Consider the following 26386-nt stretch of genomic DNA (forward strand, 5'->3'; position numbering starts at 1 on the left):
CTTTTTTAATGCGCTGCTGTTTATAAGGTGGGCCCGCACTTCCAAGTAAACTACGCGTGCGTTCCAAAGTAAACAGCTCTCATTCGTCGTCGACACTGGATCCCGTTTCAACTTATTTATCTAATTCATTGTTGCGTTCAGAGACGTTTAAAAAAAAGGTAACAGGAAAAACAGCACGCACATAATCGCGTCGAAACGTCGGCCGCAGTGCGCATACAAGCCCAGCAGTGGCGACGGCTTGTGGCCCCCATACGACGGGTGGCGCCTCTAGCGACAAATTTTGTCCCTATATCAACCTTCGGGCGGAGTTTCGTCACCAGAAAAGCATTGAAGGACTCTGGTATTACCATAGATCATTGTTTGGCAATTTCCTGCTTAAAAGTTTGATAGATATCTAGTGCGGACTTCTTAATCATGCTAATTCTCCACATATCGGTCTCAGCTTCCTTCACCTGGGGTACAGCTGGGTAGGGTGCCTTGATGCCCGCGCGCTCCGCTGAGGGTGAGGACAGCCGCGTCGTCTGCTACGACGGCCGCCATTACGGCTCCTGCGGTAGTGGGGCAGCATGCGAAGCGCATTACCGCTTGCGGTGCTCGCGTATGGTAGGAAAGAAGTACTCGTTGGCGAGCTTTTTTTTTTGGTGCAACTTGGACACCTCTTAGTGCTGTTGTTGCCTAATTGTTAAATGGAACAACGCACGTCATACAAACTGGTGGCCTGTGCTTGTACAATGCGCCAGGGGCTGACATAGACTGAATGAAATGAGCCACGAACTCCCACACCAGAAAGATTCGCGTTAAACCGTTGTCGTCGTTAAGACGGAAGGGCGCATGAACTTTTATTACTACGCTTGCTGAAAGGAATGCAATATTTGGGTCTTTGTGAATCAGCCGAATAGCAAAGGCAGGAATCGCTGTACTTTATATACTTGCGTGTGTGTGTATATATAACACACACACACGCACACACACACACACACACATTATCTGACATTCGGTACCACCTTCCCCTGCCTCACCATTTCATGCACTGTGCAGGCAGCATACCCGAGAGTAACATGCTTTACCAGTGTACCTTTATGAAACGACACCCACGATTTCAGTGAACAGGCCATTTATTTGTGCGCCTTAATGCTGCGTTGTCCCACTAGTGAAAATCAAAGTCAGATACAAGACAAACCAAATGCAGTACGAAATGAAATGTTTAAAAATAAAAAATGCAAGAGTCAAAAGCGTGCCCACGTGAGCCGAAACCTTTTAAGCATACATCTTATCTTGGCGTGTCCATTTCTCATGAGAGGTTGACGCCGGCACATGTTTTGCTTGCATGTCCATTGCAACTCCCGACTGGAACCTGCCGAAGGTGAATGCGCAGCCTTATTCTTGCGTACCTCTCTGTGAGCAGTCGGTATATACTGTCCTCGTGCTCCGCGCATACACACAAGCTGCGGCGGTGCACCTTGTTTAGGTATGCGGTGAGTGAACGAAGCGGCGACTTCATCGTGACTACTTTGTCCGTGCACCAAGAGTTTATGGCAGCAAAATGCTCCTCATAGTCTATCAAGGCTTTCATAACTCCCTTGCTGGGGTAGATGAGGTTGCCTCCATCTGAAACGTACTCTTTCAGTGCTGTCAGCGAAGCATGCTCGTCGTTGGCAGTTCCAAGGAGAGCATCTTTGCATTTTGCGCACTTCACAGATGTCAAAATTCCCTTCAAAATAAATCCTCCTAGGTAAAAGAGAATACTGCATTCTGTGGACGACAATCCTTCGATGAACAAAATCTCTGAATCATCGATTTCTTGAGCTTCCTTCTCGACGCAGGCTTCCTTCCCCTGGGATAGCAGGTCCACCAGGTACTCCCTGTCATCAAGCTCGTAGCTGGTCGTCCTCGGTGTATGCAAAAATTGGCTTACGCTCACCAGTCTCAGAGCGCACTTGAGATCGTAGGCATTGGGAACCGGCTTCATAAGCCGCACCACAGAAAAGAGGTTCTCTAAGCAGTCCTGCAGGAGCCTGCTCGTAAGAAAAAACTCATAGCCTTCGTCTCCTAAAAGAACGTCTTGGAGGCGAAGTACAACTGTAGTTGATATGAGTACACCTGCTTGCGACGGTTTCCAATGGGATGTGGCACCCATTTTCATAGTTCTGATGGTTTCTATTGCTGTGTGTAATGTATCTAGGGCTTCGGAGTACTTAGCCCTACTTCTCCGACTCAGGGCCAGTGTTGGATGCTGCGAAGACATCAGTGCATACCATTTTGAAATCAGCTCCATGAACCAAGCTGTTGTTTCTGCTTCCTGTTTAAGAACTCCTTCCTTTATAAGGAATCTGATAGCTGGGGGAGCTTCCCGAAAAAGTTGTACAGCGACACCAACCTTCATTTTGGTGAAGTGGCCTGCGCTGGTGTGCATTTCGGATAAGTTTGGGGCTACCTTCAGTTCTCTTTTAGAATCTTCTTCGAGCACAGCCTGAACATATTCCAAGTTGACTTGTGAAGAAGGCAGGCCATGTTTGGCAACTGTGGCCTCACTCAACGTGAAAACTTCTGAGCTCAAGAGCTGGCCTCTGAGGTTCTTCAAGACGTGAGCCGGATCAGCAATGAAAAAAGTTCCTTCCCGTCCATGCACGGATGAGGTATGGAGCACACCGTGGAAGAATCTCTGTGACTGGAAAAGGCGAATTCCCTCCACATTGCGCGGTTTGCCGAGCCCATGTCACATGTGATTGCGTGAACTCTCAGATATATTTGACTGCACAGCTGTACTAGTTCCAACACATAGTTTTTCAGCAAGCCGCCATCGATGTTTCTTCCGGTAAATTCATATGCAATCACCTGCTTCCATCGCTGGTTAAGTCCGCCCAACATAAATACCAGAGCATGAACCGCAGGCTCTTCAGGCTTCGGAGGAAGAGTTATTCCTCCGAGAAGTGCGTCTTCAGCCCGATCTAGCTCAAACCCCGGCACTATCTCCATTTCATCCAAAAAAAGGACGCAGTCCTTTTCTACATCCTCCATGGTCTCGGCTTTGCATTTCATAACGTCTATCACTTCGTGAAGAACGCCTGGGAGAAACTTCAAATTTTGAATCCTCCGTGCGAGCGTTCTTTTGGATGGGAGAGGATATCCCATTTTTCTCAAAGTTTCATATCCGGTTGTTCCACAAGCAAACTTAATTTGAAGGCCTTGCTTGACAGTGTGCGGAGACCAAGAGTTCCCCAAGCTGCTGCTCCTTGAGAGAGCGCGTACTTGATCGTCGTTGAGAAATTTCATATTTTGCGAAATATTTGTTGCCTCAGTCTCGTGTTTTTGCACTTTTTTCTTGAGACCACTAATGGTGTTCTTGGCTGTGTCATGATGTTGCTGAAGTTCAGAGTACTTTCTTGTAAGGTCAGCAAGCTTCTTCTTCAGTTCTGCTGATTCTGCAGTAGAATTTGATGTCTCACCAGCCGCTGCATTAACTTCTCTTGAATCTGCATCACTAGTGTTCGCTGACAGTTCAACAACGGCGTCGTCAACTTCCATGGTGTCGTGCCCATAACACGATGTTCCTTGCCGTGTAGATTCAGGAACGGCGTGGTTTTGTGGGGTCTCTAGGGTAGTTTTAACTGCAGCTGGATATTGACGCAGACCAGGAGGAGATTTGTTGGTCTCGTTGCTGGAGTGTGCAGGCACAGTTCTTTCTTTTGGTGGCTTTCGTTCCTTAGGCAGTGCTGCAAGCAGAAATGTATGTATTCATGAACATATTCAAGCAATGCCAGTTCATGTCTAGCTTGTTAATTTTACAAATGTAACACATGCAGCAGATACCGGCTTAGTTATTGACGTGAGGAAGACACTTGTCCTTCCCCCGCCCTTTCCACAAGGGATAGGGGAAGGTCTTAAAATACCATAATTAAATTGTGCTCAAAATTTCTCCCCACAATAAATGGCTCTAATTCAAATTGGAGCTTCATATGCCAGAGCTACACGTGTGCGCCGTTGTGGAGGGCTCAACTGACATTCGCTCCCTATGCAGTTTATTGATTATTTGATTGTAGGGCTTAACACGCCAACGCAACGCAGGTAATGAGGCGCACTGTAGTGGGGGCTCGTGCATCGTGGATCTCGTATACATAATGGTTTCCGTTTTCCCCCTTTGTAAATAACATAGCCACTGCACCTGACATCCTAGCAGTACACGACCGTGTGCTAAGTAGCGGAAAACTGTTGTGCAGTGGGTCATGCCTGTAAACACTGAAATCCAGACGTATATACAGTCATGACCAAAAAATGCAAACAAGAAATATAAACCACAACACTCAAGTACCGCAATTTTTTTTACATGCAAGTCAAAGTGATGCAACGTAATCACAAAAACAAAGTTGGGAAATGTAGCTTTCCAAACGCACTAATAGCGTGCCATTATTTGACCGTCTAATATTAGCAGTATTTTTCGATTTTGCGTGGTCTGGTTCACATTTTTGTGTTCGCATTTCCTAGCTTTGTCCGTGACTGCATTTCCAGAATTTATGCACTAATGTGGACGCAGCATATGAGGACCTATTTGGTGTTAGCTTCGTAGAAATCCCGGGTACATAGAGTACTTGCAACTGGTGCTGCTTTATGTAATGCAAGAAAAAAGTTCAATCTTACGTTTGAATGTGAACAAAGTTGGGACGGCATTTGGTTTCAACTTCTTCCAGCCATCCGCACGATGTTGCTCATAGTTGTTCTCTTCAAAGTGAGCCTGCAAATAAAACCAGAATTGGAAATTAACACACTGGCAGAAGAAAAACGAATGTCTGTCACTGTCAATAAACAAGATTTCATGTATGCATTCAGTATGATTCGCAGCAGGAACTAGCAGCAACTTTGAAGCACAAAAAGAAGGAAACTAATTGAGCTCACGCGCGCTTTCACGTAAGCCACTTCAGTGAGCGCGATCATAGACCCAGCCTGCTGTTATAATAACCCTTTCAATTTTCGCACTGAAAATCTGTAAGGATTCCTGAATTCATGTGAATAAAATATTAGTCTATTGTGCCGACAAAGGACCAGGTCTGATTTTATAGCGAGCGTTACAGATTTCGTTCTATCGAAAGCTTTGTACCCAAGCCTCCAAGTTCCCAATGCAATCGAATTTATTTGTCAGGTAAAAATGACAACACTCCGTAACAGCGCTTGTTTTGTTCGTCACTGAAGTGTTCCTGATTCCCAAGTATACATACGACGATACACACAAGACGGGCAGAAGTCCGGCCTCGTAATATTACGAGTTTTTCGCAGGAACAGCATGTTTATGTTCAAACGGCTTGATTTCACAAGAGGCGTTCAAATTTCGACCGATCAGTGCCAACGCGTGCACGAATAAACATGGGCAGGCCTCGTAAGCGTTGTGAAATCCCCCTACCACGCACCCGAGCCTATGTTAATTCCCTGCGAGGCCATATGCGCGCATTTCACGTCCAATTTCCTCTTATGTGAATTACGTGAACTCTACGTGCCGTACTCTTGAAGTTCGGCAGCAGTCAGACGCCGTCAGATTTCCGTACTCGCTCGCCGGCACGCGGCCTGAACTCACTCCCCGTTTTCTGCCCTTGCATATAATTTTCTCCCTCCTCCACTTTCTAAATTCTCATCTGTTTAACTACACCTCCTGCGTCCCCATCTCTTGCCTACTTTTCGTTCAGCTCAACTCCGCCAGCACCCGGTCGACGCGTACGCTGTCGGGGCGAGTTGGCGAGCGAGTACGGCAATTTCACGAAGTCTGTCTTCGGGCTGCGAGGCGGACGGTCACGACAGCGGCAGCCGGTCTCGCGAGCAAAATAGCTGCGAAGCGCAGTGCACGAAATTAACAGCCTCGGGTAGGGGGTGGGAAGGATTTCACAACGCTGCTGCCAAGGCAACACTTTCCCGTGCAAGGGCACTGAAACTAGTCGCAATTCCTATGAATGTAGTAGCACACTCGAGGCCCTTGAACCAGCATGAAATGTTATCGACACGGGGGCTTCCGAAGCCCCCGTACTTGACGCATTTTCTTAAAGCGTGATCTTTTAACACGAGCACGCCGCACAGTACCCTGCACGACGTTTGGCTGTCCTGCGTTTACATTGCGCACCTAAATAAAAAACAACGGCGCCCTAAATAATGCTGACCAGTCAGAATACGACGCACTAAAAAAAAAATGTTTACTTACGCTGCATACGTGCGACGTATTAGTCGGTTGCCACTTGTCTCGTTTGATTTTAACGGTCCAAAGAAGCCTTCTTTTTGGGTCTCTTGGAAACCGGTACAACTTCCATCCGTTTCTCGAGTGATTCGAGCACTGCGGCACGCAGCAGCCGGGCATGGTGATGCGGAGATGGGTGCATAAAACTGTAAGGGAATGAACACTGCCCAACAACACCTCACACGCCAAGCACGAACTACCGGCCGGAGGCGCCAAAATGGCGGTCGCGCTGGCGCCGAAGCTGAGGCGGCGGCATCTGCCCTTGCAAAAGCTGACACCACTCTAAGCGGGGGCGCGCGCATCGAGGCACTCTACAGCTGGGGTAACTCGAGCTCCCCTAGGCGGCGAAGTTCGGAGTCCGAGCCGGCGCAGCCGCGCAGGCAGCTCCGTAGATCACCACCAGCTGGGCAGGTCAGGAGTACAGTAGGTCGTGATAAAAACAACAAAATTTCATAGTAAGACCGAACTGCAACCTTAGAAACATACTCGCGCAAATATTGAACGCATGCGTAGAGCGATGCGCTCACAATTTTAATCAGGGAGCATCGCGATCATCGCAGTGCCTTCTTGTTTTATCTAATGATTTTTAAGTGCAACCCTGTGGTTGCCCTTTGTGTACTTTTTCAATATGTTAGCGTTCAAATGTTCGACTTTTTCAATACGCTGTCTTTTCCAATTGCAAGGCGTGGCCAATGATTTTGACACGTTAAAACATGGTCGTCTCAGTATACCTGCCACATTTTACAGCAAGCAACAGCTTTTCAGTGTACGCTCGTAATTCATGCAGCGGACTAGCAATTGCGTGAATCTGCAAGGCCAATGCTTGCGAGTGCTCCGGCAACCGAAAGTGTATGAGGAACACTACAAGAAAGACGGTCATCGCCATCATTTACATCGCTAGCGATATTTGCGCACTGATAGAGTAGCGGACAATCTCTGAAACACAACGCACGCCAAACAAAATGGCGAACCGCACGGTAAAAGATGCGCACTCGGTGCGCGGCACGAACCCGCAATATTTAGTCGAAAAAATCATCAGATCGCGCATCTACGATTCTCGATACTGGAAAGAAGAATGCTTCGCGCTTACAGGTAAGCTTCTTGGTTTTTGTTCACCCCGGCGCGTTGCACTGCAACTCGTGCTCCCGGCGTTTTGCAGCCGAATTGCTGGTCGACAAGGCGATGGAGTTACGCTACATCGGCGGTGTTTACGGAGGGAACGTTAAGCCGGCACCGTTCCTTTGCCTGCTGCTCAAGATGCTGCAGATCCAACCGGAGAAGGACATCGTTGTCGAGTTCATCCGTCAGGATGAGTTCAAGTAAGGCTGATCCGGCGCGGTGTCTTCGAGTATCATTGCCGCGAAAGCGATTTTGTGTTTGTGAGAATGCTCGTGAAGACGTGACCCGATCTAGGCTAACCACTTACTGGGTGCGCGCTAAACCGTCGGGTTGTAAATGTCCGTCAGATCGGCATGCAATGTCTTCGTTGTGTAGTACAGACTGTGCAAGCGCTCGCTGCATGAACGTTGTGATTACCGTACTATGATCCGAACCTTGTCAATGCCATCGCAGCACTTGGGCAGCTCACCTGGCAACATGTTGCAACACTAGCCGTAGGTGACGCTAGTTTACGCAACATTATGAACTAGAAAGTTCGGATGCACTGTAGCGGTGCCAGAGAATTACTGAGCATAGCAACGACACAACTGTCGACGCCAGGCGTCACGTAACTAAGTAGTCAAATATCAGTACTTATATTTCAGAACAGGGGGTATTCTGGCATCTTAAATGCTTCTTGAATACTTCTGAAAGGGGTGACATTACGTACATCATATAACTAGGGTGCATGCATGTTGTTGACGTGTTGGAGCATGGAAATTTCTTTTATAATTGTTTTTCAAAATATCGGAGACTTTCTTCGTCTGATTCACCTGCAATGTGTAATATATAGACTGGATACTGCATAAAATACACTCATGCCTTGCCAATGCTGGTGTTATTCTTAGGCCTTGTAAGAAGCATTGTGAAAAATATGTGAAAAGAATGGCATTTTTTAACACTGTAGCAAACTTCAACATCCTGGATTGATAGGTCACTAGTGTAGGCTTGAATCTCAGCCATTCTCACGTTTGGTGTTTACATGCAGTATTCAGGTGATTTCTTGCTGAAATGCTAGCATATTTAGTCAGTTAAATAAGAAATCTCATATTTTTAACACATGCATGGCTACTTTTAACCACGACCTACTGTACTCCTGACCTGCCCAAATGGTGGTGTTCCTATGGGAGCGTGTCCCCGCTCTCGTTCAACCGCTCACCGTTAGTGGCGCTACCTGTTGATCTGCTACTCTACGACTGTTTGGACGGCACTGGAGTAAGAATGTTGTCATTCTATGATCAACTGCTGGCATATATTTGACTATTTCTTCACTTACATGACTGGTCAAGTAACCTGTTCAGTGCAGTTTTTTTTTAGGTATTTATTATTGCACACTAGTTGACAAACGTGTGAACCGGTAAACTTACATAATGTACAACAGCCTGTATGGTGTCGCATCCATTTAATTGCAAACAATTTCTGAATGACTTCTAGTATATTTATTTACAAATTATTTATTTGTGCATGATAATTACACACTGTGAGTGCTCTGTTGGCCGAAATATGACCACAAACGCTGAAGATGACGTCGGCAAACAGGTGCTGACTAGTGCCAGGTCGCTCGTATATTATGGCTCTAGCGGCAGAAGGTACAAACAAGATGTGGGCACTGGAGAAGGGCTATCTGGTCAGGTAAGGAGTACAGTAGGTCGTGCTTTTGACTACTTTTATTACCGTTGGCTCATTTTGGCAAGTTTTCTCAACTTGGTGCTTTTGACTTTTTGACCTGGCAACGCTGTCTTCTTTTATCATAAGAAGTACCAATTGGCTCAGCTTAACGTTTTTCTGACTCGGTGTATTTCTTTTTTTACATTGTACAGTGCGTTCATTCTGTAAATGCTTTCCCAGATATGTGCGGGCCCTAGGTGCCAACTACATGCGTCTTGTGGGCAGCTCACTAGACTGCTACAAGTACCTGGAGCCCTTGTACAACGACTACCGCAAGCTCCGGCGTCAAAATCGGGACGGTGGTGAGTGAATCATTGTGTGCGTGTGTAATACCCCTGTCACTCGACAAATGTCATGTCAGTAGCCAAAGTGGCATTCGCAAAATAACATTAGCAATAGACCTCTACCGAGGTACGTCACAGCGTGACATCACTAGCGCACGTGCAAATATGAGGTTGCCAAAACAACCCTGCTGGTGGCTCAGCGCGGTACAGTCATGTGGAGTTTGGTGCAAGTTTTTTTTTCTTTTTTAAAGCCTAAACTTGTATGCTCAGGGCTAAGGGTTGACTGAAGCCTTCAGAAAGCAGACCGAGGCAGTATTAGAAACATGACCTTCATCGACTGCGCGCAAGCTCGACTGCCAGGGGGCCGTTTTTCCATGCCCGCGTGAGCTCGTGCGCTCGAGCACCAAAAACCAGGGTGATACTGACAAATTTCTCGTTACAGTGGCGATATTAGCTGTAGTACACGTCAGAGAACTTCTAGCCATGTGGTAAACTGTCTGGTGAAATGTTTGCTACGCTGGCTGCTTACCTTGAAGAAGTGAACACACATGTCTGCCTACACAATAAACATCGGCATTGTCTTCGAAAATGTGCAGTGTTGATTGTGGCATGTAGTGTGCGTTGAAAAGGATCACCAATATTGGTTCACCGTTACGTATGGTGAAACTGGGAAAACTGTGCGTGGTGTGTGCAGTGTGAATAAGGATGAGTCTTGTTTGCGAAAATATTGGCACTGGCTGTGGGTTGGTGGCAAAAACCGGTTGTCGACAGAACTTCTCGGTTTGACGTTTTGGTCAAGGCACAAAATGGATTTGACGCGATCATCTGCGAGTGGGTACATCTTAGCGTTTGCACTGTGTGCAGAGGAAGAATCGCATAATCTCTGGGCTAAAAGATACAACCACGCATGAATTATAAGGATGTTTACCATTGCCGAAGTTGCAGATACGCTTTGCGCTAGGGGTACGCAAACCCAATAAAAAGAGCCCACGAAATGTGAAAAGAAGCCGTGTGACGGACCGCGAGCGCACTGCTGTAGTACTGCTGTAGGCTTTCTTTAAATCGCAGAAAAAATAACAGCACTAGACGTCTCGTACAGGAAACAATTTCGTCGGTGGTTTGTGAAAGTGCTCTATATCTCAGCGTATATATTTGGGTTTCCAGCCCACAAACAAAAAATAGGCAATAATAATTAGGAAATAATTAGTATGCAGAGAAAAAAAAATTTTCCTGAGTACCTACAGACTAGTGCGCGTAGTATGCGTTTGGTTCTATCTGCCACTGAAGTGTCTTTCATTTTCAAATTCTTTGCTTAAGGGGGGAGGCTACCCTGGAGACCGAACTTTTTTATTTTTTAAGATATCTGGATGAACTTTGAGGGGTTGTTCACTACAATAAAACTAGCACAACTGCTAAGTTTCACAAGCTGTGTTTCTTAGTTCCAGAGTTATTGAGGTTTAACTGGGTGCTTCACATGGGTGCCTGAGGAAGAGTCGTGAGAAATCCCAGGACATAGTAGAAAGCTGAAATTCATTGTGGTCATTCCTTGATAGCTATCCCAGGGCGCTACAAAGCCGTTTTTTTTTAAATTTCCCCCCTCAAAAATGTTCACGCAACTTTGAATTTGATGTAACCAGTAATGACTAGATTCATCAAAAATTAATTATTATAAATTAACAGCACCGATTTTCAAAAAAAGGAGCTTGTTACGCCCTTGCAAGGTGATTCAGGAACAGAATAAAAAAAACGGCACACAAATCTAATGAACGGTTTTCGAGTTCTTGCTTTCCTCAGCACCACAACTAGTAAAAAAATCTGTTCTGAAAAAACAGGCCGAGAAAGTTCAAAACACGTGTTTTCTTCAAAAAGCTCCAGCACAGTAGCTAGAAGTGTCCTGGCTCACTCTTTTCTTCTTTTGCCTGGCCTCCATCTTCTCTTGGTGTCTTTTAGAATTCTTTTTTAGGCGTAAAGCGTCTTTTTCACGAGCTCGCTGGATGGCCAGATGACCTGGTTGAAGTCCAATGGAGTCCGATATCACTTGGGTTGCTTTGCAGCAGCCGGCATTGTAGCACAGCACTGCTTCATGCAGTGCTGTTTCTACCGCGATCAAGGATGAGTGTTGTTCCTTCGGCATCAGAGACCACAGAATGGAGTGGAATGATTCTGATGCATTTTGCGTCTTCGCTCCCAGGCAGCGCTGAAGAAGTGACTTTTGTGACAGTCTTTCGTAGATGGGCAGCATAGCTGCAGCGACATAGTCCGGTAGGCTGTGTTTATGTTTTGGCTGTGGCTCACGCTTTGCCTCTGCAGCTCTATGGCGGCACCACGATTGAGCCCCCTCTGGGCAAAGTTCATGGTGAGGGTCCTGGTCAGTCGATGTGACGTGGTGATATGTTGCCATCACTGCACGCTGCATGGCTGTTAGGTCAGTTGAATTGTTTCTCAGGGCCCAACCATGATATCCTGTCAGCTTTTCAATGAGGGCTTTAGTCAGCTTCCCCTTCCCACTCAGTGGCTTATCACTTTTCTGCACAATGTTTCGAAGAGCACTTCCAATCCTTTTCTGAACATGGTTCAGACATTCTTCTTTTACAATTGGCACTAGCCCGTACACATTCTCTTCTGTCAGGGCAGCGAAGGTACGGCTGTCTCCGTCGGGCACAAGAGTGGTGTACCGCAAGCCATGCTTGGATACAGACCGCCCAAAGAGAGTCAAGCCTGCCTCCACTTCCATGCTTCCCGATTTCGCGTTTGTGTTTTTCTGGCAAATGTGGTGCTTCTGCCAGCTTTCGTATGCTGCATCTCCAGGTTTGGGCCCTGTTTGGCATCCAAGGCAGTGGTTTGAAAGAACTACAGCATCCAAGATGAGACCTGTAAAGAAGTCAATTACCGATCCCACTCCGATGTGTGATGTGTGACCCCGCTTATGCCATGTGCCATCGTACACTACGGTGATGTCCTTGCAGAAGCTGGGGTCCATTTCTTTATATGTTTTGATCACTGCTGTGGCAGAATCAGCATAAAACTTCTCCAAAGCGGTGGCCTCTGGCTTCCTGAACGTCTCTTTCAAGTGCTTTTGAAACGTCTTGTGGTGAAGACCTCTGTAAGAGACGTTCATGGCAGCCCAAAAGTCATTAAGAGCTGTTTGCCCCTTGCCTATTTGCTTTATAGCCATTATGGCGCGGACATTTACATCGAAGGCCTGCGTGTCCTTTTTGCAGGGTGGTGTCCATAATTTATCGGCGGTGCCACAAGAGGCGCACACGACTTCAAGTTTTGTTGCAAGTCCAAGCTTGGTGCTCTCTCGGACAGTCATAGCACCTTTCAAACATTCTTTGCACACTGTGCGGCTGAGCACGACGTTAAAGATGTTCATTTGAACGAGCGAAAATTGTTCGCCCTCACTTGTCACTGCAGGTGCAAGAGCCGGCTGCATCAGTTGAAATTTCTTCTGCGTCGCCAGCATAGACTCGAGTTCAGCGCGAACGACGGCACGACGTTTCGCATTCGCATCGATTTCTTCCTTCGTTAGGAAACGCGTCCGCAGAGGAAGCGACGGTCCACTCACCCTCGATGGCGGCACCGATTCAGACGAAGTGCTGGGTCCGGCGATATCAGAAGCACTTGGTGTCACGCTCGATGGCACCGATTCAGGCGAAGTGCTGGGTCTGGCGATATCAGAAGCACTCGGTGTCACACTGGATGGCATCGATTCGGAGCACGTGTCGAGCCCGGCGATCTCGGAAACACTCGATGCATTTGCGGCTCCAGCCACACTCGATGTGTCGGATTCTCGACTGGCGACAGCCGACAACACAGTTCCGTCGCTGCAAGCGTCTACGCAGTCGGCACCCGCAGCAGAATAGCGGAATTTCGATGATCGTACAAGCCGCATAGCGCGTTTCCGCGCACCGGACTTCCGCACTGACTTCGGCTTCGTTGCCGGCATCGCCCGCAACAACTAAGACGAAAGGCACAGAACTAGTGCAAAAAGAAAAAAAAAAAAAACGAGAGAAAATGATCGAAAAGATAGCACTAGGCGAAGAGCGGCTCGTAAGCAGACGTCTGTCGAGGCGGACGGAGCAGAGAGCAACAACGAAGCGAGCGCGCTGGACGCGCCATCGAGAGGAGCGACCGCCCCCCGCTGCTGCACAGCAGCCAATGGCGGGCACGCTTTCTCCCGCGAGATATGAATACGCTGCTCTAGCCAATCAGCGCTCCGCATCGCATCGCGGGAAAACGCCAATAGCGTATCAACTGCGCTGCCGACACCATTTTGCAAGGCGGCGAACGAGAGAGAAAGAATTCACGGTCAAAACAACACCATGATGGCGCGGGACGACCGCATGGTCCGGGAATGGCGCGCATTTGCGCCTGTTTTGGACGCCGCAGCGGCCTCGAAAATAGTATTTTTTCTTGCGCTTTGCGGTTGAATTAGGTGCTGATAATTACAGAATAGGTAGTTTATGAGACATACAACCCAAAAATGTGGTTTTTCAAAAACCGACTTTTTCGCGATTTTTCTGTTTTCAAGGGCCGCGTCCCCCCTTAAGTTATGTGGGACACCCTGTATACTTCGTACCTCTACGACCTGATATTTATGAAGTGATGATGCGCACTACATGTTTGTATGTCAAGTCTTAAAGGAGCAATGTAAATATGCAAATACGTTGTAGGCATCAGATTCAGTGATGTAACTGCTCGAAAGGTTACGTATATAATTAGGTTACTGAGTTTAAAATAGCATGAATTTTCGGTGGCCTATGAGGAACACACGAACAACTTCACTTTGATTTTAGTGAGGATGTGTTAACGTCAGCTGAACGCACGACAAAGAGTGCTTTTTGTGTTGTTGTTTTTTTCCTTTTTGCCCCATTCACTTTCGATCAGAATTTTGCTCTGAGAGTGAGAATCTTGTTCATAACCTCTCCCACGGCAACTCTAAACCATGCTGCTGCCAATGCTGTGCCTCGTTTAGAACTGCAGTGCAGATTTCGCAGCGAAAATTCAAAGCATGCGTTACTGTCAACACGCAGAACGTTTGCTTTCAAAGAGGAAAAGATTGTTTTTAATGGGTTTCATCTACGACGAGCAAATCGGCGCAAGTTAACCTTACAGAATCGTGCAGTGACCCTTCGCTTTAGTGTCTGTAGAAAAGCAAGAATTCGCCGAAATTTCTGTCTGAGGAATGCAGATACACGCAGCCCTTCTATGCAGAAAAATCCCGTCGGTGGAACTTTCTTGCCAACCAGCCCCTGCCCCGATGGAGGGAATGGTGGGCGCGGTTTTCGCAGTCATGTTACACTGTTTGCAAACAGAGAGAGTTCTATTAATGTTAATGTCTGTTGTCAGTCCTGTGTGCTTTCTGCTTTTTTATTAGTTTCTGCTGACAAAACTTCAAAATGCTTTCTGCACAGAATAATATAGCTTTTGAAATTCTTATCTTGTTACCAAAGTGCCACTTCATTTGAATTGCGGAGGACATAAAAAAAGCACTAATTAGTGTTTGTGATCGTGACTGACTACACAGTGAGTATTTAGTCGAAATGAGGAAAAAAGAAAAGAGTTGTGGAAATAGCTTTAACTGTCATGCTGTATGTTAGATAGTTCTCAAAAAGCTGACATGGACAGTACATGAGAACTTTCTAACATTTTTCTTCAACAATTTGAGGGTGGAATTGACTGAATGTAATCATCCAGTGTTGCCGTTTTTGTCGCTTATTTAAGTTATTTAGATAAATATGTTTTCAAAAAAATTATAATTTGTTAAGGGTGACTACAAAGTGACAAAATGTTGTTTGTGTTGTTGCGTAAGTTCTAAAAACAAGCGTATACAACTTGGAAAATGGTGATTGCAAATAGGTGTTCACAGACCTGGGAAAATAAGTGCTCAAAGGGTTGTCAAATGGAAACATGGAGGGAGAAAAGTCACCTTTAGTCCAGTCAGCCTTGCCTCACTGCATACACTTTTGATATGTCGCTTGTTCATCAACATCAGAATCTTAATTCGAATGTAGCTCCTCATATGATGAGCTCGCATTCAATGAATTAGATTCTGATGTGGCAGTTCAGCGGCATTCTGGGAAATTGTCGCACTACTCACTTACAGCAGAGCAACCGCTGCAAGCTTCCATGGCACAAGCAAACTTTGTGGGTCAGTGCACATGTCCAGAAAGGTAAAACAAGTGAGAAACCTATAGCAATTGCCCGTCTCATCACCGAGATCAGAACAGCTATTTTGACTCCCAAAAATAAGAAACGCTGCCGCAGAGGCATAAATTGTGCAAGTTTACAGGTGTAATCGCACCACGAGGAGCAATAAATAAAGGAGTAATGTAGCAGTCACCCTTTGAGACATTATAAGCCAGGCAGTCATCAGTTTTGTTAAATCCAGAAGTTAAAGGACGAAACCAGCCAGCATTCACGACTGGATGTATATAAAAAGCAAGTGGAGAAAAAAAAACTTCAAGAAATACGTCAAGAAAATACTCCACGTAATCGTGCAACATGGCCAAGCAAGCGAAATGGTAAAAAAAAAAAAAGGTGCAGTTTTCAAACAAACCATATTTACTCGCGTAATGGAAGCACCTTTTTTCTCGAAAAATTGAAGCCAAGTTGGGGTTGCTTTTATTATGCAGGGCAAATTTTATGAAAACCACAATTCCCTAACCGTAAAATGCACCGTAAGATGAACCTCAACCCCCTGGTGAAAGAAAAGGTGGGAGAGGGGAGGGGGGCTGTAGTAGATAGAAAATTTTTTGTCTTTGGTTCTAACTTGAGCAGAGAATGCTGCTCAAGCCGCTTTAACCTCAGTACACAGGTGCCCTGCGGAAAAGAGTTTTAAGATTAGGAAGGGGCTGTTAGCGTTATTCAGGGCACACTAGACATTTTGCTAGGTTACTTATGAGTTTGTATGCCACATAATTCTATGTACCAGTATAATAAGTGACATATAGATAAGTTAGTGACATTCATATGGAGCAGTGTACTATACTGGTATCACACGGCACTTTTAATCGCGATCAGTGTCAGTCCAGATTAACCACGATCCAGATTAGGTGCTGCTACACGGTAACTTTTAATCACAATTAGGCGTGATCAGGATCAAGACTATCGCAATCCGTGCATTGCGATCTGCCTAAGAGTTCGTGAATTTGCTGTCCTCTGCGCCCCCTAGCCGAGCTTGTTGAAAGCACAATAAACAAGAAAATCGAGCATAGATTAATAAAACTGCTTTAAAATCATAAAGAATCAAATTCTAAACTGCTCGTATTGGAACAATATCTGAAGTATTACATATTTTAGGATTCGCATCGACCGCGTATAGTTAGGGGAGAAGCAGACGACAAGCAGTCGACCGTTGCTTTCAGCGCTTAGTTGAACTCTCACCCCGTCGGAGCTGTTGGATCATTTCGAAGCAAAGTTATTATGATTTTTGCAAACCTTTCGACTACGTCGCAGAGTACGCACACTTCAAGGTCGAATGAAGAGATCTTTACAGCAATTGACTGCTGGCAGGAGCGACTGGAACAGACTTTGAGGTGCCAGAAGTGAAACACTAGTGCGTACAACTAGATTGACGCTTCGCTGCGACTACACGGCTACGCGTGGGGGCCATTAGAAATAAAAGCGAAGGTAAAGAATCTCACACAGCAATACAGGTAAGTGCTAGGAAAATTTCATCGGGCGATGAATTTATGAAATTGCTATCGTATAATGGCATGCAAAGTTTTTGACGTTCCAGCGGTTCTTGCACGAATAATATTGCTGATAAAGGGCGCTATAGATATACCGTACGCAGAGTTTTGTCAGTGGCATGCTTTACGGGACGCAAATGCCACCTGGGGCATTTCATCTGACCCAAGCTCGAAACGGATTAGCTTGGGTCGTGTAGCAGCGGTCATAATGTTGATTGCGATCAAGAAAACTGATCCGGATCACCTTGATCGCGATTAAGGGGGGACATGGTTCTTAGGGCTCTCTCATTTATTTTTGAACCAAGTGTGACAAAAGTTGGTATGCTTACTTAGTTTGTTCTCCAGATTCTAAAAATGTAGTTATTCTTTTCTGTAGCTTTACTAGTTATTTAATTAATCAGTGTAACAATTTTTATTGTTCTTACCATAATAGAAATATATCCACCTGTAAAGAATTTATAAATAACATAGGGATTGACAGTAGAAAGCTTAAGACATGCAGCATCAGAAGCACTTTTTTGAACGGGTCATCATTTATTACTTTACAGTGCACTAAACTTCACAGCCCTGAATGTGGTCATTGTGTGGTCACACAAAAGACTAGTTTGAAAAACTTGCATCAAAAAAATCAAAATCTGCTTGCTATGTTGTGTGCTCCAAACATATAGCTTCATGCTGCAAAATAAAATATTCTGCTATCTGTAATAGTTTCAGATATATTGCAGTAATTTTCATGCAGGGTGTACAAAATTGCCATTTTGAGAAAATAATGAAAACAAAGAATTCTAACATTTTTAAGTGTAATAATGTGTACACTTATAATTACATAGCCATTGACATATAAATGAATGCTAGAAAGCCTAAGGAGTGCAATGCTGCAAGCTGATCGAAAATTGAACGAGTACTTCACGAATTACAGCACAGTAAAGTTCATTGCATGTAACCAAATACAGAAATTTTTATATTAAAATAAAAAAATGTAGCTGACCATTAAAAATAGGCTCCCAGCATTGTTTTTTGTGCACATTTAGCTACATTGTGCAAAAACAATTACAGCTCTAGCTGTCCTAGGTCCACTTTTACCGAACAAGCAAAAGAAAGTTGTCAAAATCTGTGCTTCGAGAATAATGCTGTTAAAACTTAATTTTGCCGTTCGGAGGGGAAAATATCATGGCACACATACTTTTAGTCAGTTAATATGCACCGGGAATGTAATAGGACTGATTGTTTTGTAGTGAAGAGGAATGCCCACTACTAAAGCGACATCGACGCGTTGGCGCGAGACACGAGCTAAGACTGCCTGGTTGTTGCTGCGACGCTGCCCGTACACCCGGCCAGCTCTTGCTACTTTTGTACAGACGCTGATACTGCTTTTGACCTTGCATTTACATTATATTTTGGTGGAGGTGCTGCGGTCTTCCCCAGTCCTGGAACCGCGTAGTAGAAAACTGCCGTCCGTCATGCCTGACGACGCTGTCTTCACACCCCCACCGGCTTCGCCACGCAGGAGCTGTCCCGGTGCCCAGCTCTTGCGGGAACCCGACATCTTCAGCGGCACCGACGAGCAAGACGTTGAGGATTGGCTGGAAACTTATGAACGAACCAGCGCTACTAACAAATGAGACGGTCCCACAAATCTTGGTACCGTGATGTTTTATTTAACGGATGTTGCCAAGCTGTGGTACAGAAACCATGAGGCGGATATTCCCACCTGGGTGACCTTCAAAGCCTCCATCGCAGATGTTTTTGGACGCCCTGGTGTGCGCAAACTTCGCGCAGAACAACGTCTACGAAGCCGGTCCCAACAAACTGCCGAAACATTCACTAGCTACATCCAGGACATCCTCGACCTCTGCCGGCGTGTCGACCCGACGATGGCGGAAACTGACAAGGTACGACACATCATGAAAGGCATTTCCGACGACGCCTTTCAAATGCTGCTCTCTGTCACCGTCTCTGAGCTCATCGAGTTGTGTCAGAGTTTCGACGAGCTCCGACGACAGCGTCTTCTCACGCGACGCACTAACGTCGCGGATGACACACTCTCAAGCCTAACCACCATATCTGACCATGAGTCCCTGCTATCGCAGATCAAAGAGTTTGTTCGTGCTGAAGTTGCTCGTCAGCTATCGCTGCTATCGACAGTCGGCCAACCACAGTCACCTCTTCCAGCAAACCTTCGCCACGCCATCCAGAAGCAAGTTTGCGCGGCTCTGCCATCTGCCCGTGACGCTTCTCCGTTGCCGACCCCCGTTGCCTGTGCCGAGGTAAATGCACCTCTAAGCTATGCTGAAGTGGCCACTCGACCACCTCTTCAGACTTTTACTTCACTACCATCAGCCGTGCCACCGCGACCCACTACTGCTCGGTTCGCTCAGCCAAGGTCCCCCCAGAGTAGTGGACAATGGCGTACAGTCGACAATTGGCCCATATGCTTTGCCTGTGGCCTACCTGGCCACATAGCGCGATACTGCCATCGACGCGTCCCTGTCTACCACGAGAGCTTCGAACCTGCCCCATATGTGCCACCGTGCCCTTCGTTCACAGGATCTCAGCCTCCTGACCAGATGTCATCATACGCCGACCACCGCCCTCCTGTTAACCGTCGCTCGCCATCACCTCGACGCCGCTCGCCATCCCCGACGCGTCGTCGTCCTTCATCGCCGGAGCGGGAAAACTGATTGCCGCAGTTCCAGAGGCAGGAACTGCGTTGCCCGCGAAAAGACCAAGGCTTCTCACTTCCCAACGAATGTTCTCGACGTATATGTGGACGGCGTCGCTGCACTCGCTCTTGTCGACACTGGTGCCGCAGTTTTAGTTATCAGTGCCAGACTCTGCCGCTTGCTCAAAAAGGTTATGACGCCAGTAGCTAGTATATCACTTCGTACAGCCAGCGCAGAGCACGTCACGCCAGCCGCTGCCTGTACTGCTCGCATCACGATTGATGGCCTCATCTATGTCGTTGAATTACTAGTTTTAGATTCCTGCTCCCATGACCTCATTTTGGGTTGGGACTTTCTCTCCGCTAACAAGGCCGTCATCGACTGCTCTCGCGCTGAGGTAGAATTTGAAGTGTTTGGCGACGCGCCGTTAAATGATGCTCTTGAAACTGGGGACAAACTATTTGTTGCTGAAGACGTCATCATACCGCCGCACTCTTTCGCCCTTACCATGGTATCTTGCAACTCGCTCGCCGAGTCGAGTGCCCTTTTCACGCCATCTGCCCTTTTCGTTCGCCGCAAGTGTTCGCCGCTACCTTATGCCCTTCTAGAACTTCATGACGGCTTCAGCAGACTGCTCATCTCGAACCTCTTGTCATGTCCTGTAACACTACTTCGGGGTGAGTGCGTCGGGTGGGTTTACAGTCTCGACCCTTCTGCAATTTTTGACATGTCGACTGGTCCTTCCGCCTAACACGAAGTCGCCGGAATAACTTGTGCCTCTTCGCCGCAGACTACTAGGCCTGACGTACTCAGCAGCTCCATCGCCAACACGTTAACCATTTCGCACCGTGCTCAGCTTCTGCGACTGCTGGAGAAGTTCCGTTCTTCCTTTGACTGCCAGCATACTCCCCTCGGCCGCACGTCCACTGTGTGTCACCGCATCAATAAGGGTACCAATGCGCCATTGCGTCAAAGACCCTATCGCGTAACCGCAGCCGAGTGCTAGGTTATCGATGACCAAGTAGCTGACATGCTCAAGCGTGGTGTCATCCAGCCTTTGAATAGCCCTTGGGCATCTCCAGTCGTTTTCGTTAAGAAGGACGGGTCAATTCGCCTCTGTGTTGACTACCGTCGTCTTAACAAAATAACTCGAAAAGCCGGTTATCCCTTATCGAGAATCGACGATGCCCTTGACTGCCTCCAAGGTGCGGAGTACTTCTCTTCTATTGACCTACGGAGTGGCTACTGGCAAGTCCCTCTGGCACCTGAAGATCAGCCTAAGACGGCCTTTGTCACACCTGATGGCCTTTACAAATTCTGTGTCATGCCTTTTGGTCTTTGCAACGCGCCTGCAACATTTGAGCGGATGATGGATAATCTTTTGCGTGGCCTGAAGTGGAAAAATTGCTTGTGCTACTTGGATGACGTAGTTATATTTTCACCAGATTTTCCAACGCATCTCCGCAGGCTAGATGAAGTACTGCAGTGCCTAACTGACGCCGGCCTTCAGCTCAACCTGAAGAAATGCCGCTTCGGCGCAAATCAGTTCACCATCCTCGGCCATGTTGTCTCTATAGACGGTATTCTTCCTGACACCACCAAGCTTCGGGCAGTTGCAGAGTTTCCTAAACCTGCGTCTCTGAAGGATCTGCGCAGCTTTCTTGGCCTCTGCTCCTATTTCCGCCACTTTATTCAGAATTTTGCGATGATCAGCGCCCCCTTGACTGAACTTCTGCGCAGTGACTCGAAAAGTTATGCTTGGTCACCCGCCTGTGACGATGCTTTCGGAAAGTTGCGTCGCCTGTTAACCTCACCGCCAATCTTGCGTCACTTTGACCCGACTGCTCCGACTGAGGTACACACCGATGCCAGTGGTGTTGGACTCGGCGCAGTGCTCGCGCAGCGCAAATCGGGATTCGAGGAGTACGTAGTCGCATACGCAAGCCGTACCCTCACCAAAGCGGAAAAGAACTATTCTGTGACAGAGAAGGAGTGTCTGGCAATTATATGGGCTCTAGGTAAATTTAAACCATACCTATATGGTCACCCCTTCGACGTAGTCGCCGATCACCATGCGCTTTGCTGGTTATCCACATTGAAAGACCCCTCCGGCCGTTTAGCTCGCTGGGTTTTGTGGTTGAAAGAGTTCGACATGCGTGTTGTCTACAGGTCTGGTCGACGTCACACTGATGCCGACGCCCTATCACGTTCACCTGTGTCCTCCGAAGGCTCTGCATGTCTATCTGTCGTGGACGAAATGGTTGCGTTCCCAGAAAACTGCGACATGGCGTCTGAGCAACGTAAGGATGACTGGATCAGCACTCTTCTGCGATTCCTTTCGGAGCCGTCGACTTCTCCATCTTCTCTAACGTTGCGCCGTCAAGCGGCTCACTTTGAGGTCCGCGATGGCCTCCTTTATCGCAGGAACTACAAGTCCGACGGCCAAAAGTGGTTACTCGTCATTCCACGCCATCTTCGTGCTGCAATATCTTCAGCTTTCCACGCTGACCCTCAGTGTGCACATGCAGGCATCTTCAAAACACACGCTCGGCTTTCCTCCCGGCTTTATTGGCAAGGCATGTACACCTTTTTGCGCAAGTACATTCAGTCATGCCCACAGTGCCAACGACGGAAAGCTCTGTCTCATCATACCTCTGGTCCGATCCAGCCAATCCCTTGCCCAGCCAGGCCTTTTGACTGCATTGCGATCGATCTGTACGGGCCTCTTCCATTCACGGCTTCCGGAAACCGTTGGATTGTTGTCGCTGTCGCTGTCGACTATTTGACGCGGTACGCATAAACAGCCGCTTTGCTTGCTGCCACAGCACGCGACGTATCCTCTTTTCTCCTGCGGAACTTCATTCTCCTTCACGGCGCACCGCGTGAACTTCTCAGCGATAGAGGGCGTGTATTCTTCTCTGAAGTCGTGAACGCACTCCTTGCCGAATGCCGTATCATTCACCGGACTACCACCGCCTACCATCCGCAGACGAATGGCTTGACGGAAAGATGCAACCGTACCCTAGGGGACATGATATCAAAGTACGTTGCCTCAGACCACTCCGATTGGGACCTCATTCTCCCGTTTGTGACGTACGCATATAACACTGCTCCACAGGCAACTGCGGGCTTTTCGACATTTTTCCTGTTATATGGCCGAGACCCTTCCACCACACTAGATATCGTTATACCCTACCACCCAGATTCCTCCGAGTCTACGCCTATCTCTGAAGCTGCCCGCCGTGCCGAGGAATGCCGTAAGCTCGCCCAGTCATTTACAACTGTCGACCAATGGAGACAAAAATCTCGACGTGACGATAACCAGCCGTACCCTAACTTTGTTCCGGACACTCTTGTGTGGCTTTGGGTTCCTGCTGTGCCTACAGGCCTTTCCTCGAAGCTTGTTTCAAACTACCACGGACCCTACCGCATTGTCTCGCAGACTTCACCTGTTAACTACATTGTCGAACCCGTTAGGCCATCCACAGACCAGTGCTTTCGGGGTCGTGAAACTGTTCACGTACAGCGGTTGAAACCTTATTACGATCCGCTCGTACTCTGTTCACCGTGAGTCGCCAGGATGGCTCCTTTTCCGACGGGGGACGAAGAGTAGTGAAGAGGAATGCCCACTACTAAAGCGACATCGACACATTGGCGCGAGACACGAGCTAAGACTGCCTGGTTGATGCTGCGACGCTGCCCGTACACCCCACCAGCTCTTGCTGGTTTTGTACAGACGCTGATACTGCTTTTGACCTTGCATTTACATTATAGTTTTATGAGTGTGTAATTTCTTCTAGTCCTGTAGCAAGTTGTCGCCGTGTGCTCGTCTGCCGCGAAGCCGCTTATCAGTTCGGTGACTGTACTGACGGCGATGTGCGAAAAATGTGCGTGTGTCATCCACGATCTGTGGAATAACACGGCGATGTTTTCCCGCTTGTCCAAAATAAGTTACCCGTAAGTGTCGCGAACCAAAGTCGCTTCTTCGCTGATCAATTTCGAGGCTACACGAGTGCCGAGGTGTTAGTTTCCTTTTCGCGTAAGACTGCCGCATTTTCGAGCGGAGAAGGCGACAACGTTGTGAACACGTCGTCAAAAGCAGTTTACGTTGCCAGTAGCCTTCATTGCGAGGGCCGCGAGCATGTTTACCGCGAACGGATTGACTTTCTGTTGTTCGTGGACGCGCGGCGTACTCCACTCTGACGACCCGTTGCGCAGTTCAAGGTCCTTTTGTCAGGCGGGGGGAACCGCGGCATCGGCGCGCTTAGCGATAAGACTGCGCTTCCGTTCCATCGCTACGAAGATTGATATTTCTGGTAGCTTCACTTCTGCTTTTTACTTGCCGTCCTCTAACTGATGAGGCTGCAAAACACAGTCGTTCTCAGTAACGTTGTCGGCAACCAACGGCTCGTACGTGAGTTAGGCCTACACCGGTGACTCGGCAACCGCCGTTGACTGCTTCGAGTTCGTTATCCTCGTTGTCCTGAGCCATAGCGGGGATCTTTCTGAAGTTCACAGAGATTGAACCACCGCCACACCCGCTTCACAAATTACTGTAGCACGGAACTTCTTTACTGCCGCAAGCAGTCAGTAGCACCATGACAAAATGGTGCATGTTTGTGCGCGTCACGATGGTGAAGCCAACGCCTCCTTTAGGAAGATGCCTGCCGCATGAGAAAAAAACAGCTGCCACACCTTTTCCTTCCTTCACTTTGAAAATGTTCTCAGTCGCTAGCGTCACCTGTGGCGGACGGTGCAACAACGCAACACTTTGCATAGCCTCCGAAAGAGTGGTGCACAGTTGCAGGTCTCGAACAACTCTCGACTGACGCGCCCCTATGTGCTGCAGATCAAAAACGCTTAGCTGGTAAAACGCCTCCTCTAGAAGATGCCTGCCGCATGAGAAGAAAAACGGCTGCCACACCTTTTGCCTCCTTTATTTTAGAATGTTCTCGGTCGCTAGCATCACCAGTGGCGGACGGTGCAACAACGCAACACTTTGCATAGCCTCCGAAGCAGTAGTGCACAGTTGCAGGTCTCGAATAACTCTCGACGGCCGCGCCCCTATGGGCCGCAGATGCGGAACGCTTAGCTGGTACCGCCCGCTGCCGTGATAATGGATGGATAGATGGATGGATAGATGGATATGGCTGTACCCTTTAGATCGGGCAGTGGCTAGTGCCACCAAGCCGTAATACTTAATTAACCAAAAACTAGATTTATTTTTTTTCTTTAAAAAGTGAGTATGAAGATTCGTACTTTGCAGTGAAGAGTTTAATTTTCACTCGTGCTTTGACTTTAGCCACTAATCAGATAACCGTCCGTCTAGTCAAGTCTACCCGCTTAAAGTCTATTTTGCCCTCCCGGTCCCTAAACCCCAGTGCTTTGAAAAACTCTGTGCCACCATCCTGAACTATAGGGTGAAGCCCTTTACAGAACATTATCAAGTGTTCGGCAGTTTCTTCTTCCACTCCACACGCACTGCATACTGTGTCTACCCTTTCGTATTTGGCCCGATAAGTCTTGGTTCGCAGTACTCCCGTCCTGGCCTCAAACAGTAGAGAACTACCCCGAGTATTATCATAGATCCTTTCCTTGGCAATTTCCTGCTTAAAAGTTCGATAAATCTCTAGTGCGGACTTCTTAATAATGCAAATTATCCACATAACAGTCTCAGCTTCCTTCACCTTCTTCTTAACTGATAATTCTTTTTGGTTTGGCCACCTGCTGTTTTCTAAGTATTTACCAGTCAATTTCCTGGTTCGCTTCCTCCATTTTGTATCAACATTCTTCATGTACAAGTAGCTGAAAACCTTCCTAGCCCAACGCTCCTCCCCCATTTCTCTCAATCGCTTCTCAAATTTTATCTTGCTGCTAGCTTCCCTGCCCTCAAATGATGTCCATCCCGTATCACCTTGTACTCCCTGATTTGGTGTATTCCCGTGAGCTCCTAAAGCAAGCCTACCTATTCCACGTTGCTTAATTTGTAATCTTGCTTGAACTTCTGATCTCATGCACAAAACCGCATTGCCGAACGTCAGCCGAGGAACCATGACACTTTTCCATATTCCTCTCACAACATCATACCTATTGTAATTCCACAGTGCCCTATTTTTCATCACTGCTGCATTCTTGTTACCTTTAGTCGTCACGTATTGACTAAAGAGAGGTTGAAGCCCAGTCCACTTCCCTCTAATTTGGCCTCTAATCCTTGTAGGTACATCATGAATAATAAGGGTGACAGGGGACACCCCTGCCTAATAGTCTCGGTCGCGAGCACCACCGCGCGGCGCTTGCTCAAAACTGAAAGCAGGCCAACTTTGCTGGTAGCGCGAGTCGTTCCCCAGGCATTGTTTACAGGAGGCGTTGGTGAAGCAGACGCCGAAAGCGCCCCTTGGCCAATCGGATGCCTAAATTTGGTCACGTGCCCCAAGCAGCCAATTGAATCGCGCGCTAGTGCTTCTCGATGACGCGTTTTTGCTAAAAAAACCAATGAGCAAGGTGAGCCAGCAGTGGCAGGAAATTGAAGATGAAGAACAACCCTTCCAAACGAGACCAAGATGAACACGATAGCTCGTGTGTAACGGCAACAGTTTGGCGCATAAAAAGCGCGATTTTAGCGTCAATTTGCACTCACATTGATCTCGCAGAGATTGTTATAAATTTATTTGGTGCTAGAAATAATGACGCGAGAAGCTAGAAACT

The 26386-nt window shown here is 47.3% G+C and overlaps 2 protein-coding genes across 2 annotated transcripts in view; one reads left to right on the top strand and one right to left on the bottom strand.

The window, feature by feature from the left end:
• Positions 1-971: 971 nt before the first annotated feature.
• On the bottom strand, positions 972-6435 carry LOC142784543 (uncharacterized). Its single transcript, XM_075882983.1, has 3 exons — positions 6179-6435; positions 4636-4729; positions 972-3713 (listed from the first exon to the last, which is right to left on the bottom strand). Exons 1-3 carry the CDS (start codon positions 6329-6331, stop codon positions 2578-2580), a joined length of 1383 nt encoding a protein of 460 aa, XP_075739098.1. The 5' UTR covers positions 6332-6435; the 3' UTR covers positions 972-2577.
• A 699-nt stretch (positions 6436-7134) lies between these two features.
• The window catches only part of Prp38 (pre-mRNA processing factor 38), a 52592-nt gene continuing 33340 nt past the window's right edge, over positions 7135-26386 (top strand). Inside the window, exons 1-3 of the mRNA XM_037431943.2 lie at positions 7135-7303; positions 7371-7530; positions 9218-9339. Coding sequence (XP_037287840.2) covers positions 7174-7303; positions 7371-7530; positions 9218-9339 — 412 coding nt within the window. The 5' untranslated portion in view covers positions 7135-7173. The remainder of the gene's footprint in view (positions 7304-7370; positions 7531-9217; positions 9340-26386) is intronic.

Source organism: Rhipicephalus microplus, unplaced genomic scaffold (assembly GCF_043290135.1).
Source record: "Rhipicephalus microplus isolate Deutch F79 unplaced genomic scaffold, USDA_Rmic scaffold_14, whole genome shotgun sequence".
Taxonomy (NCBI): Eukaryota; Metazoa; Arthropoda; class Arachnida; order Ixodida; family Ixodidae; genus Rhipicephalus; species Rhipicephalus microplus.

Coding starts and splice junctions, on each gene's coding strand:
- LOC142784543 (XM_075882983.1), bottom strand. CDS start 6,331: ATGCCCGGCTGCTGCGTGCCGCAGTGCTCGAATCACTCGAGAAACGGA. Junction 4,730..6,178: donor ATACGTCGCACGTATGCAGC/GTAAGTAAACAT, acceptor TTTTATTTGCAG/GCTCACTTTGAAGAGAACAA. Junction 3,714..4,635: donor AACTTTGTTCACATTCAAAC/GTAAGATTGAAC, acceptor TTCTGCTTGCAG/CACTGCCTAAGGAACGAAAG.